General features: G+C 41.1%; 1 protein-coding gene across 1 annotated transcript in view; it reads right to left on the bottom strand.

Moving 5' to 3' along the window:
- Positions 1-774: 774 nt before the first annotated feature.
- LOC126475232 (eukaryotic translation initiation factor 3 subunit L) overlaps positions 775-13,343 on the bottom strand; it is a 62,922-nt gene continuing 50,353 nt past the window's right edge. Inside the window, exons 10-11 of the mRNA XM_050102909.1 lie at positions 3,269-3,473; positions 775-964 (exon numbers count right to left, since the gene is read on the bottom strand). Coding sequence (XP_049958866.1) covers positions 830-964; positions 3,269-3,473 — 340 coding nt within the window. The 3' untranslated portion in view covers positions 775-829. The remainder of the gene's footprint in view (positions 965-3,268; positions 3,474-13,343) is intronic.

Genomic DNA, 13,343 nt, shown 5'->3' with positions numbered 1-13,343 from the left:
GATAAAACAGTTTTTATTATCCTGTTGTACGAAATCAATCTGTAGTTTCCACTGTTGTAAGAAATCAGTGAGACATGACAGGAATGGCACACAATTATTTTACAACCAAAATCAATCATGGACATCTTAACAAATCTTGTTCCTGCCTTGAAGACTCTGAACCGTTACACACTTCCCGCTTTCCTAACAATACACCACACTAGCAGTGATGGTGGTCCTACTCAATAACAATTTTGTCTCTCCATAAACAGTATTAAATTATTGGTTATGAATAAAAATAAGGAAAAAAAATTCAAGTTTCTTTCTTGAAAAATGGCCTTCCCTATCTGAATAAAGACAGCAAACGGAAGGAAGATGCTGGTGTTACTAGCAGGCAGGCAGACAAAACTTGGCAAGAGGGGAAGGGATTGTAACCCCAGCAAGTGGCTGCATTGATTCATGGAAGTTGGGAGGGAGAAATAAGGATGTAAACTATAGACAATAGAGAGTTTAGGTTCATGCTACATAATAATATCGCAACAACAAACATACAAAAGAATCATTTATTTTACACTGGATTCCTCAACGAAAATAATGAGCAGATCGAGTAGTGATGCAAAAGCGTTATTCCTTACAGCAAGACAGCATCGACTTTTTTCTGTAAAAAATTTACCAGCAATTCACTCCACCCAAACATCACTGAAACTAATATAAAAAAAGACACTATTTGGGATGGGTAAGTAAGTGAAGGAAGCTTATTTTGAGGGGGAAAAAACCATAATGACATTCACACAATTCATTTACAAATTATATTTCAACTGAGTGTACAAACGTTTCCACAGTTTCATAATTATACTCTCAATGAATGTAACTTCCTGTTCAGCTCTTCAAACTTCAAGATTTTTCTGATGAAGAAATCTCCGTAACGGTGGGATACTTTTGTATCTGCTATATGTATCATGTCACGGTCAATGTAGAAGTCCAGCTAGAAAAAGTAAATAATTACATGAAAATAAGACACCATTACCAGATATCTGAAGTCTTAAAGAAATATAATTAATCATAATAAAGCTAGTTCTCTTGCGCTCTGCTTAAAAAGACACTTTTTACACATGTTAATGATTTAAAACATAACTATAAATAAGTCATCTATAGGCCAGGTGAATCAGTATTTCTCACAGTCAAACTCTCGTACATCATATTGCTTTACTCCTGGCTGCCAACAGACAAAATGTTAGAATGGCTGACAGACACAGACATAAACAATCATCAGTTACCAAATTGACAGCGTGATAGATTTAGAAATAACCCTCAGAAAAGATGTGAATATCCATTATGACCTTAAATTGGAAAATCCCAACACCATGGACAAAGATTCAGCTCCATATGAAACTACTTTCTGGCATGGAAAAAATAAAATTTTGTCATTATTAATTAAGCAACTTGTCAAACATTTAAGTACTTGTGGATGTAGTAGTAGTAGTAGTAGTAGTAGTAAAGAGGAATATTCCAGGTCCAAAGCAGTAGTTTGCTAGATAATTCTTTTCAATACAACATCTCTCAACAGAATGCATACTATATCATATGTAAGTCACAGAGTGCGCACGCACAATTCCCCCCCCCCCCCCCCCCCTCCCCTCCCTCCCCCAACACACACACCTTTACACTGTCTACAGTGAAAACAATAATCATAATTACAAAGGCAGATGATATGATCTCTCTTTTTAATAATCAGTTTCAGTTTTGCACCTATGTTATGTACAAAGCAAAATCTCTCTCGGAGATTGGCCTACAGAGTGACTGTTACTTCAGAAGTTTGGTGAAAAGAGGCACAAAATGTCATTTTTTAAGTAGTGAATGTCAGACAGAAAACTAATTAGAGGCAACTACGCAGAGAAAGGAAGATACACACACGACAGGAGAGATTTTTCTTGACACGTGACTGTCCACTCCCAAAAATATTTTAAACAAAGTCATTCTCCGCTTCAGGCTGCAAAACTGTTATGGTAGTGTGCTATTGCTGATTTAGAGAGGTATGTCATTTTCAAGTGATCATCTCATACTGCATGTGTGTGTGACTATACACACACACACACACACACACACGCACACACACACACACACACACACACACACACACACACACACACACACACACCAATTGTAGAAAGTTTTACTTATTCACATAGTATAGTGTTGGGGGCAGAAAAAGTCCCTTATGTAATATTGTTATGCAAGATGACACAATGCTAACACAAAGACATACCTACGTTAAAAATTATCCTCCATCTGAAAATTAAATTATCTTCCACCTGAGGTTAATAATGGCAAAATTGTTGGAAATTAGATCATGCTTGATTGAATTTATCACAGGTTACCAATTAAAGAGTATGAAGAACAGAAATGAAATTATTTTTTGTATAATCTAAATGACAACAGTATAAGTATAGAAACTCATAGTCTGCATAATCATATCCACAATACTGTTTATGTTCCTCGCCACAAACTAACATTTTTAAGTGTCTGGACTATCTTATAATGGGCAATAATTGTTGTCAATAATCTGACGGTTGATTTGAAGACAACATAAGTCTATTAGCCGTGATCCTATTGGAGGTGGTAAGCTATTGCCCTCATCCAACTTTTGAACTGGTTTACCCAGTCAGTTACAGGGGCACCTACAGTTTAACACTGACCCCAAACCACTATGGAGCACAGCATTTTACACACTAACAAACATTGCCAAGAAGTGGTAAGGGATGGATCGAACCCATTACCTTCGGATTTGTAGTCTGGCAATTTACCATTGAACTGTGCATTCAAACAGCTGTTCAAATCACATTTTAATGAGAAAGTCCATTTCAGTGGGTAACTGTTGCTCAAAGTGTTACTATTTTATTATTTGAAGTTTACCAACTTTGAAAAATAAGCTAAAATATCCTGAAACAGTGGTGGGTATCTATATTCTAAATAAAGTTTCATCAACTATACAAAAGAATAATGGATAAAAGTGACAAAATGTTTTGCACTCGTTGGATATTAACAAGTGAAAGTGTGTGTGCACCTGCAAAAGGTAAGAGAGACCAAGGAGGGGGAGGGGGGGGGTGACAAAATGCTCAATGTTTTTACTAAACTCAGTGTAAAAGAGGTAAAGTCATTACCTGAGCCTGAAAATTCTTGTGAATAGCAATGGGACTTGACTATGCACATTGAAATGCAAACATATGCATTAAATAATAAATTATTTGCTTATGTTTTAAAGAGAAGGAAGGGTGTTTACAATACAAACCTCAGAACCAGACTGGAATTTGCCCTCCAGGCCAGAAGTACCCTTAGTCCAAACAACATTCTTCATCTTGTGCTTGAAGCAAAGCAGATTTATAATGAGGTCTTGCATTTTTTTATTTAAATCCCATTCTGTACTTTCTCTCTGACCTTGGCTCATGAAAGTTGCCAGTTTGGACAAAGGAAGAGTTGTGTACAGTTTCAAATAGCTGTCAAAAATAAAAAAAATTAAAAATTAAAGTCTGTATTGTGATAATACACGCTTACATATCCATCCGCACATATACAGACACAGCTCTGTGTGTGTGTGTGTGTGTGTGTGTGTGTGTGTGTGTGTGTGTGTGTGTGTGGGCGTGCAAGCGAGTGTATAACTGTCCTTTTTTCCCCCTAAGGTAAGTCTTTCCGCTCCTAGTATTGGAATGACTCCTTACCCTCTCCCTTAAAACCCACATCCTTTCGTCTTTCCCTCTCCTTCCCTCTTTCCTGATGAAGCAACCGTGGGTTGCGAAAGCTTGTAATTTGTGTGTGTGTGTGTGTGTGTGTGTGTGTGTGTGTGGTTTTTGTCTCTATCAACATACCAATGCTTTCGTTTGGTAAGTTACAGCATCGCACACACACATACTAGAACAAATACTATGATATATGTGATATCACACACAAAGAAAAGCATATTTCCTAGTTAAGAAACAAATAATTGACTATGCGTAAGCAGTTTTCATAGAAGGTTGGCATTAATGCCTTCTGTTGAAACATAAGTCATTTAAATTTGTAAATTACTAGATAGCATAAAACAAGAATACCACAAAATCAAATAAACATTGATGTTTGACCAATTGAATGTAATAAATTGTGATAACCATTGTTGAAACAAATTAAAATCTAACAGCCAGAGGAGGACCACATTCTGCACAGAAATTTAGAACTTGCACAAGATTTCTTTCAAGTTAAATGACACAGCAAGTCCTTGGCAAAATCTGACAATGGAACATTCTGAACAGAATAACAATATGAGTGAAACAGATTGTTATGCACCACATAGGAGGCACTGAGTGGCAGACAGGCACACTTAAAGGTATTATTTAAAAGTACAGTAAGCTACTGGGCAAAACCCTTCCTCAGATTTAGAAAATGCAGTGAGTTGGTGGCTGGAGTAGATACGGCGGTATGAAAAAGTTGTACGGCTGGGAGTGGGGTGGGGGAATGACAAGATGGGGGTGGGGGAAGATGCTGTTGTGCTGCCTTTAGGAATGTGCAGGGACATGATGGGTACACGATGATGAGCCGCTACTGTTTTCCTTCGGGGTTGGGGGAGAGGAGGGGGGAGATAAGCAGAGGACACAAAAGGACTATCCATGAGAGCTGGGGAAGGAGGGGGGGGGGGGGGTCAGAATGCATTGTGAAGCTGGAGTGGAAGCAGCAAAGGGCAAGAAGGCAGGTGGATGGCAAAGGTTGAGGCCTGGAGGGTTATAGGAACAAAAGATATGGTGTACAGAGAGTTCCCACCTGTCGAATTCAGGACAACTGGTGTTGTGAAGAATCCAAATGGTTTGGTCTATGAAGCAGTCGAAGTCAAGCACAACGTGTTGTGCGGCATGCTCGGCAACTGGGTGATCCAGCTGTCTAATGAGAGCTAGAGAAAAAAAAAACCATAGTCGGGTACATGACTTAGTTGTTCCAGTGTTGGGTGGTACGAATCTCAAAGGTGTGTGCTCCTTTAATGGCTGATTAGTGGGTATGTGAGAAATGATAGATGACTGGGGAGACAAGGTATGGTGTGGTGGGTAATTGACCTCAGTGAGACCCTCAGTATACTTTATGGTGGACAGCTCATCACTGCAGACGAGATGACCACAGGTGGCTGCCTGCATGGAAGGAATTTCCTGGTGTAATGAGTGTCAGCTGTCAAAATAGTAGTACTCTTGGTCAGTCTGATATGGATGGAAGTACATATCAAGCCATCCTTGAGGTGGTGATCAACAATGAAGAAGGTGGCTTGTTGGGCTGAGGAAGAACAAGTGAGGCAAATGAGGGAGAAGATAGTGCTATTCTTGATGAATGTGTATAGGGAATCCTCACCCTCAACCCAGATCATATAGCTTTTATCAATGAATCTGTTCTAGATGATGGGTTAGGGATTCTGTGTGGCTACAAAGGATTCCTCTAAATGATCCAGGTACAGCTTGGCAAGAGGATGGTGCCATGTGGTTGAACAATGGATTTGTTTGGGTACAATACCTTCGAAGGAGAAGTAGATATGGATGAGAACACAGTTGGTCATGGTGAGCAGGAAGGAGGTTGTAGGTTTGGAACATTCAAGTGTTGGCAAAGGTACAATGACAACAAGGCCACAGGCATTGGTGATGATAGTGTAGAGGAATGTGGCATCAATAGTGACAAACAGCAGTTCTAGGTGATAAAGGAACTGTGGACAGTTGAAAGAGGAAATAGTTGGTATTTTTTAAATGTGAAGGTATGCTATGGTCAATAGGCTGAAGGTGTTGGTCCCCAATGGCAAATATTCTTTCTGTGGAGGTGCAGTATCCAGCCAGGGTGCCCTAGGTGCTTGGGTTTGTGTATTTTAGGAAGCATTTAGAAGGTAGGTGTGCAGGAAGTGGTGCGGTTAAGAAGGAGGTAGGCTCAGGAGAGAGGTATTAGAGGAGAACGGTTCCTGGAAGGGGTTCACTGTGGGAGAACTTGTAGGCAAACTTGTCTCATAGCTGGCCGAGCACCTCAACAAGAAATCCCTGCAGTTCATAACCATAGTGGTAGAGCCTTTATCAGCAGGTAAGATTATAATGTTATAATCAGTTTTAAGGTGATTGGTTGTATTTCTTTCTGCGGATTTGTGGTTAGTTTTCATACTGAAGCATCTGGGGAATGATGGTGAGACAGCATGACCTCCTCCTGGTACCTACAGTAGAAACACTTTTTTCGCCACCAACATTAGTAATTTGACTCAACTCAAACCCAACCCTGTCTTACTCAATTTACTCCACCTAACCACAATTCAAGCCCCCTATCCCCTTGAATCATCCCCCGAGAACTTCTCAGAAATTCGAAAGCTCATAGTTTGCCTCACCAGGCATAAGCGGACAATGAAAAAAAAAAAAAAAAATCCCGAATTTCTCAGTTAAAAATACACTTTCTCCCGAGTGAAAACATACGTTTTTCCTTGTTAACTGACAGTATATTTTCTCTTAGAACTGTATAACTTATCAGTCCTTTGAATGATGGTTTTGTACACGGGTGTAGAATTTCCCGGTGCTTTAGAAAAATAAACACAGGGAAAAAAAAACCATGTTTTGGAAAGATCTTTAATGTGCAGCAACATGTCCACGGCATATTTTCATATTACGAAAGTATAAATTCGAATTCCATCGAACACCGCATGTTACTTTCCGAAGCATTGAAATCGAGATTGCGAAGCACTTTCGTAAGCCAGACATGGCTCATGTCACGTGATCTCGCTAGCCGATAACAGCAGATATTCAGAGCTTAGAACACGTGATGTACTCAGCCAACAGCAACATCACTGTTAAATAGCGTGAACACACAAACAGAAAAAGTTAATGGTTTAAATTAATATACATAGTGTTGCTACACAAAAAGCAAAGCTTTCACATATAACGTTGTCTTTTAAGCGCATATTACAATTTAAGATATACCACACAAATGTGCCAGTAAAATGTTTAATAATGACATAAATGACTGATCTTCTGGGTTCAAAATTCATCCAAATGGCTCGCCATGAAAGAGTTGAATTTTAAATGAGAGTCAAATGCTCTGTGATTTAAGAAATTCATCGTACATTCTCGCACACAGTTAAACTTACGTAAAAGGAAATTTACTTTGATGGTAACACTTTTCAAACCACCATTCGGAATATTTTCCCGCGACCTGTTAGAAATACACTCCTGGAAATGGAAAAAAGAACACATTGACACCGGTGTGTCAGACCCACCATACTTGCTCCGGACACTGCGAGAGGGCTGTACAAGCAATGATCACACGCACGGCACAGTGGACACACCAGGAACCGCGGTGTTGGCCGTCGAATGGCGCTAGCTGCGCAGCATTTGTGCACCGCCGCCGTCAGTGTCAGCCAGTTTGCCGTGGCATACGGAGCTCCATCGCAGTCTTTAACACTGGTAGCATGCCGCGACAGCGTGGACGTGAACCGTATGTGCAGTTGACGGACTTTGAGCGAGGGCGTATAATGGGCATGCGGGAGGCCGGGTGGACGTACCGCCGAATTGCTCAACACGTGGGGCGTGAGGTCTCCACAGTACATCGATGTTGTCGCCAGTGGTCGGCGGAAGGTGCACGTGCCCGTCGACCTGGGACCGGACCGCAGCGACGCACGGGTGCATGCCAAGACCGTAGGATCCTACGCAGTGCCGCAGGGGACCACACCGCCACTTCCCAGCAAATTAGGGACAACTGTTGCTCCTGGGGTATCAGCGAGGACCATTCGCAACCGTCTCCATGAAGCTGGGCTACGGTCCCGCACACCGTTAGGCCGTCTTCCGCTCACGCCCCAACATCGTGCAGCCCGCCTCCAGTGGTGTCGCGACAGGCGTGAATGGAGGGACGAATGGAGACGTGTCGTCTTCAGCGATGAGAGTCGCTTCTGCCTTGGTGCCAATGATGGTCGTATGCGTGTTTGGCGCCGTGCAGGTGAGCGCCACAATCAGGACTGGATACGACCGAGGCACACAGGGCCAACACCCGGCATCATGGTGTGGGGAGCGATCTCCTACACTGGCCGTACACCACTGGTGATCGTCGAGGGGACACTGAATAGTGCACGGTACATCCAAACCGTCATCGAACCCATCGTTCTACCATTCCTAGACCGGCAAGGGAACTTGCTGTTCCAACAGGACAATGCACGTCCGCATGTATCCCGTGCCACCCAACATGCTCTAGAAGGTGTAAGTCAACTACCCTGGCCAGCAAGATCTCCGGATCTGTCCCCCATTGAGCATGTTTGGGACTGGATGAAGCGTCGTCTCACGCGGTCTGCACGTCCAGCACGAAAGCTGGTCCAACTGAGGCGCCAGGTGGAAATGGCATGGCAAGCCGTTCCACAGGACTACATCCAGCATCTCTACGATCGTCTCCGTGGGAGAATAGCAGCCTGCATTGCTGCGAAAGGTGGATATACACTGTACTAGTGCCAACATTGTGCATGCTCTGTTGCCTGTGTCTATGTGCCTGTGGTTCTGTCAGTGTGATCATGTGATGTATCTGACCCCAGGAATGTGTCAATAAAGTTTCCCCTTCCTGGGACAATGAATTCACGGTGTTCTTATTTCAATTTCCAGGAGTGTATGTTCGTTTCTGCATTGCCAGAAAGTGTAGATAACAGGCGTCACCGCGCTTGGCGCAGCTACAATGTCGTAGGGAGACCGTATGTTTGTACGTGTAAAACATTAAAAGATCTTACATTATGTCATCGGAATTTCATGACCCATACTAAAACGTGCACATTTAAAGTGCACTTTCGTACGTCCAGATTCCCAATGAAGTAGGCCACGACCTGATATTACGCTTTTCAATGTGGTTTTCGGGATGTAAATTCTCTTGGAGTACCAGTACTGTGTTATCTCATATTTAGACCTAAATTATGGCACAATGCCATAGGTGCCAGAAGTTGAAAATGTGCACTTAAAATGCAGCGAACAGTGTGTGGAGTTAAACATTTCGTTTAGAATATATTGTCTGCCTCACCGGAAAAGATTAATAAAAGAAAATTTCTTTAGCAAACCGAAAAAAATAACTCCATTGTTCTGCAAGGCAATTAATGCTTGACTGTCAGAAAGGTGGAAATAAAATAAAATCTGCAACTAACAACACATTTTTGCCTTCCGTAATTATGTGCATGTATTTCGATTCACTTGATAGTTCCCGGCAACAGAAATCTGTTTTGTTTTCATTTGACGTGAGAGCAGTAAATGAAGAGGAAACAGCAACATCACTAAATGTAAACACGGGTCACGTCGAGACTACCCACTTCCTCACTATAACTCAAGACTGCTCTGCGTATCAGCCCCGGATCTACGATATTTCCGAACCGGGGCAATACCCCGCCACTACCTCGAGCGTTGGAGATAGGACGCCAAAAATTTAAAAAATAGTATTTTCAAAAATATGTTCACTTTGTAGCACACATCTTTCTGAAGAGTTTGATGTATAAAACACATGTGTTTGAGGAAATGTAAGACATATTATTTGGTCGTAAGTGTGCCAAAGTACAGTGCCACACCACACAGCATTCTCCTATCGCTCGTCACTTTATTTCGCTCTGTGGAATTCAAACGTATATATTTTGTAATGGATATCATCAAACCATATTCAAGACAGTGGAAATTAAAACGTACTGTGGTGCCTCTCTTCCTTACATTCGGCCAGTTTGACATCCTGTCCCTCTTTTTTTTAATTTTTTTTAAAGAACTCTTCTGAAAATTTGCACTCTTTATTCCCTATCAGCTAACAACTTGCTGCTTTTTGTGACATAAAATTAAATACAGGATACATAAACACAGACATAAAAACAAACATGAGACAAGCAAGACAATACACATTTCTTCAATCGTTAGCTTCTAGAATTTTTTTCTCTCTAACCTTGCTACAGCTTTACATGGTGTGCTTTCCTTTCTGAGAAAGAATCTATTACATCATCACAGTTCGTCAAACGTTTTGCTACATGAAAAATCAAAATGTCATTGTCTAATACTGAAAAAGCTGTTAATACAAATAGGACCCAAGACTGGTGTGGTTTCCCGATCTGATTACGTCATTTTGTCACTGTCTGCTACATAAAACAAAACAGGCCTTTCTAATACTGCAACAATTGTAACACACGCCAAATAAACGAGACTTTTGGCATAAACAACCTTTTTTGTAACGACTGAATATAATTCACAAAGTACCAATCTCAAATGCCTATTAGGCCTACTACAAGCAAAAAGTATTATGTTACGAAATAGTTTCACATTTCATTCACAAGCTCCAGTTTTTCAAGCATGAGATCGAAAAGTAGTAGTATGAAATATTGTTCCATAATTTGTGTGATATCGCCGTTTCTTCTCCTTCCTCGCTCTAACAAACAGTCTTATCACTAATTCTGTTACTATTCTTGCCAATGTCAAAGCTTATTCATGGGTAAACTTCACTAATTCAGCCAGAATTACCAGTTTAGTTATCCTGCGATTATTCTCGGTTAGGCGTTGTTATATGTTCGTACAACGCATTTTCCGCACTTCTTCCGGAATAGAACTTAAAGCGGCTGCTAGCCGGGGACTGTAGGATTGGCCCTTACTGGTATAGCGATCTGGCCAAAAACTTTGTCAAAATTTGGATACGTTTAGAAGGTAATATGTAATCTTTCTTACCTGTTATTTTGTTTATTTCCACTTCTGTAATCTGAACCTATGGATTTCGCTAGTAATTATAACAACACTCATCATTCGCAAACCCAATTAACCACACAATCAGACAGCAGTTGGAATTCATCTGTTCGGCCTTGCTCCGCTCAGCTCGTATAGCCCCTTTTGTCTGTAGGAAAGCATGTTTCTACATGCGACTCGGATTCCCCTGACAGACAAGCATTCAGAAATCAACTTAACGATTCATTCAGAAATCAACTTTTTTTCATTCAGAAATCAACTTAGAATGTGTTCAAAAACCGACAGAGATACTTTCAAAGTCATATGAATAATCGATAGACTATAGTCTGTCGGTAAACTGAAGAGTGAGCGAGCGAGTCCCCACTCTGCCTACCCAGGTACGTCACGAGGCGCTTCTACAGGCTGCTTCACAAAGTAGTACCGGCCCTGCCGCGGCGCGCGCTTCAAATCTGTGGCGACGCCGTGTACTGATATGTTGTCGTTACTTTCTAAATTAATAACTATGACGTCTAGTAGGCCTTCAATAAGCCCATCCTTAACCCAGTACTCTCAAATTTCTCCATGTGGGGGCAGTATGCACGCCTGTCATCTTGAGTTATCATTTCAAAACCTGTAGCAGTTGGGACAAGTGTCTGTATATGCTTTTTTCGGTTACTGCAAAATTTAGTTTGGAATAAAAAACGGAAACTCAGAAAACTGCTTCATACCTTCTTTCACCAACTGCAGCAACTTCATCATGTAAATATCTCCAAGTATATTTCTTCCTCTGACGAAATTTTTGGGTTTGTTCACGCCATTTTCAATTGGATTTAAATCACAGTTGTATGATGCTTCATACCTTCTTTCACCAACTGCAGCAACTTCATCATGTAAATATCTCCAAGTATATTTCTTCCTCCGATGAAATTCTTGGGTTTTGTTCACGCCATTTTCAATTGGGTTTAAATCACAGTTGTATGATGGAAGTCGCAGCACAGTGTGCCCATAAGCTTCAAGTATTTTATTAATTTCAAATACTTTATCTTCCAGCTTATGTTGTTTAATTAAATCAAATAATTTTGTTTTTATCATTGACAAATCAGCTTCCACCTTATTTTTTAATAATGATTCAATCATTTCCCTTTTATTTGAGGACCTTGTCGGAGCTTTGTTATGCTCCTTGTTGTGACTTGAGGTGTTGTACATACAATAACAAAATTCGGTGGCAGATTCAGAAGTACTTTAGTCCATATCCAATTTGAAAAATTTTCGTAGTTCATTTGCCCATGGTAGTCCCCTGTTGTATATCCCGCTTTATGAATTAAATGTGCGTTGCATAAAAACCCACCTTTTGGCTCAATATTGACCACTATAATCCTATTGCTTCAGCTAACACTGTCGATAATGCTATCAACGCCAGGGCCTTGCCAACATTTTCTGTAAGTAATATTGTTGTCCACCCAAGTTTCATCGATACAAAAGAAATTTTCTGCCTAGCTCCCTTAATTTCCTCACATGGTCCAGGTACTAACATCGCCAGTCAATTATATCCATTCTCTCTATCAGAATATTTCGTTTACTTATAGATCTTTTTCAGGTAAATCCCATTTCAAGCAGTGTCTTATGTAAAACATCATTATGCAAAAGGAAATCGATATTTTTGTATCACGGCAGTAAGTAATGCCCGTAATGCCGGCATTATTATTTTTTTGTTTATGTGAAAGTCCTCCATCGTTTGTCGAATGACCGATTTTGTGAAACTGCCTGTAACGACCTCCCAAAATTATCAGTTTTCCTTCTAGCGGTTCCAGTAAACCACGCGGTTTATTTTCGTGTTTCTTCCTTATGCTTCTTGTTGTGGTGAGACTGACGTTTGCATAAATTGCAGCCTTCTGAGTGGGACTGGTAATATTAGCCAACAGTTCATTTTGTGCCACCTCTTTAACACATGATGATTTAACATTAGAGACGATCGAACACTCGTTACTCCGTAAATACCTCCTCCATATTCTGCACATTTTCTTGCAATGCACGGTGATTATCCATCACTTCCGGATACCAAAGTATATAAGTAAGCATACAAAATTAACTGTCTGACACTGGAAATTAAAATCCCACAAACAGTACGACGTGTATCACTGCACGCCGATCTACGGCGCTAGGCAGGTAACTGGCAACTGATTTTGGGTGACCCTGTAGACCAGTGGTAGAGTTCTTCTGGGAAAGGCCACTTCCCCCACCGAAAGTGCTGCTCGCTCTTGAGTTTACAGACTATAACGTGCACTGGATGCTAGGCGCTTTGTGAAACAAGATTTTTTCCCTTAAGAATATGAATTTGCTCCCCCCCCCACCCACCCCCCTCTAGATCTGGGCCTGCTACGCGTGCATGAATCTGGCAGCTTGGGCGCTCCAGTAAAATTTTTCGCGGTAGCATCTAGCTGCTTGCTGCGTCTGCTTATATAGCCCACAGCCACATTTCTGTAGCCAGATGCGGGGGAAGGTACTACTCAACTGCGCATGCACACAATCCCACTCGTAACTGCTAAAATGAATCTAATGTAAACAGTTGTGACGTTACAATCATCGGAGGCAATTTGTTGTTACGAAGCACTGCATAGTCTTCATAAAGCCTTTGACTCATTTTGCTGTTGGCAGACGCTCATATGGGCACTGTGTTTTGTTGCTGTA

This window comes from Schistocerca serialis, chromosome 4 (genome assembly GCF_023864345.2).
Source record: "Schistocerca serialis cubense isolate TAMUIC-IGC-003099 chromosome 4, iqSchSeri2.2, whole genome shotgun sequence".
In the NCBI taxonomy this organism is placed as follows: domain Eukaryota; kingdom Metazoa; phylum Arthropoda; class Insecta; order Orthoptera; family Acrididae; genus Schistocerca; species Schistocerca serialis.
Note: the sequence above shows the minus strand (reverse complement) of the source record. Positions and strands in the feature narration are given on the sequence as shown.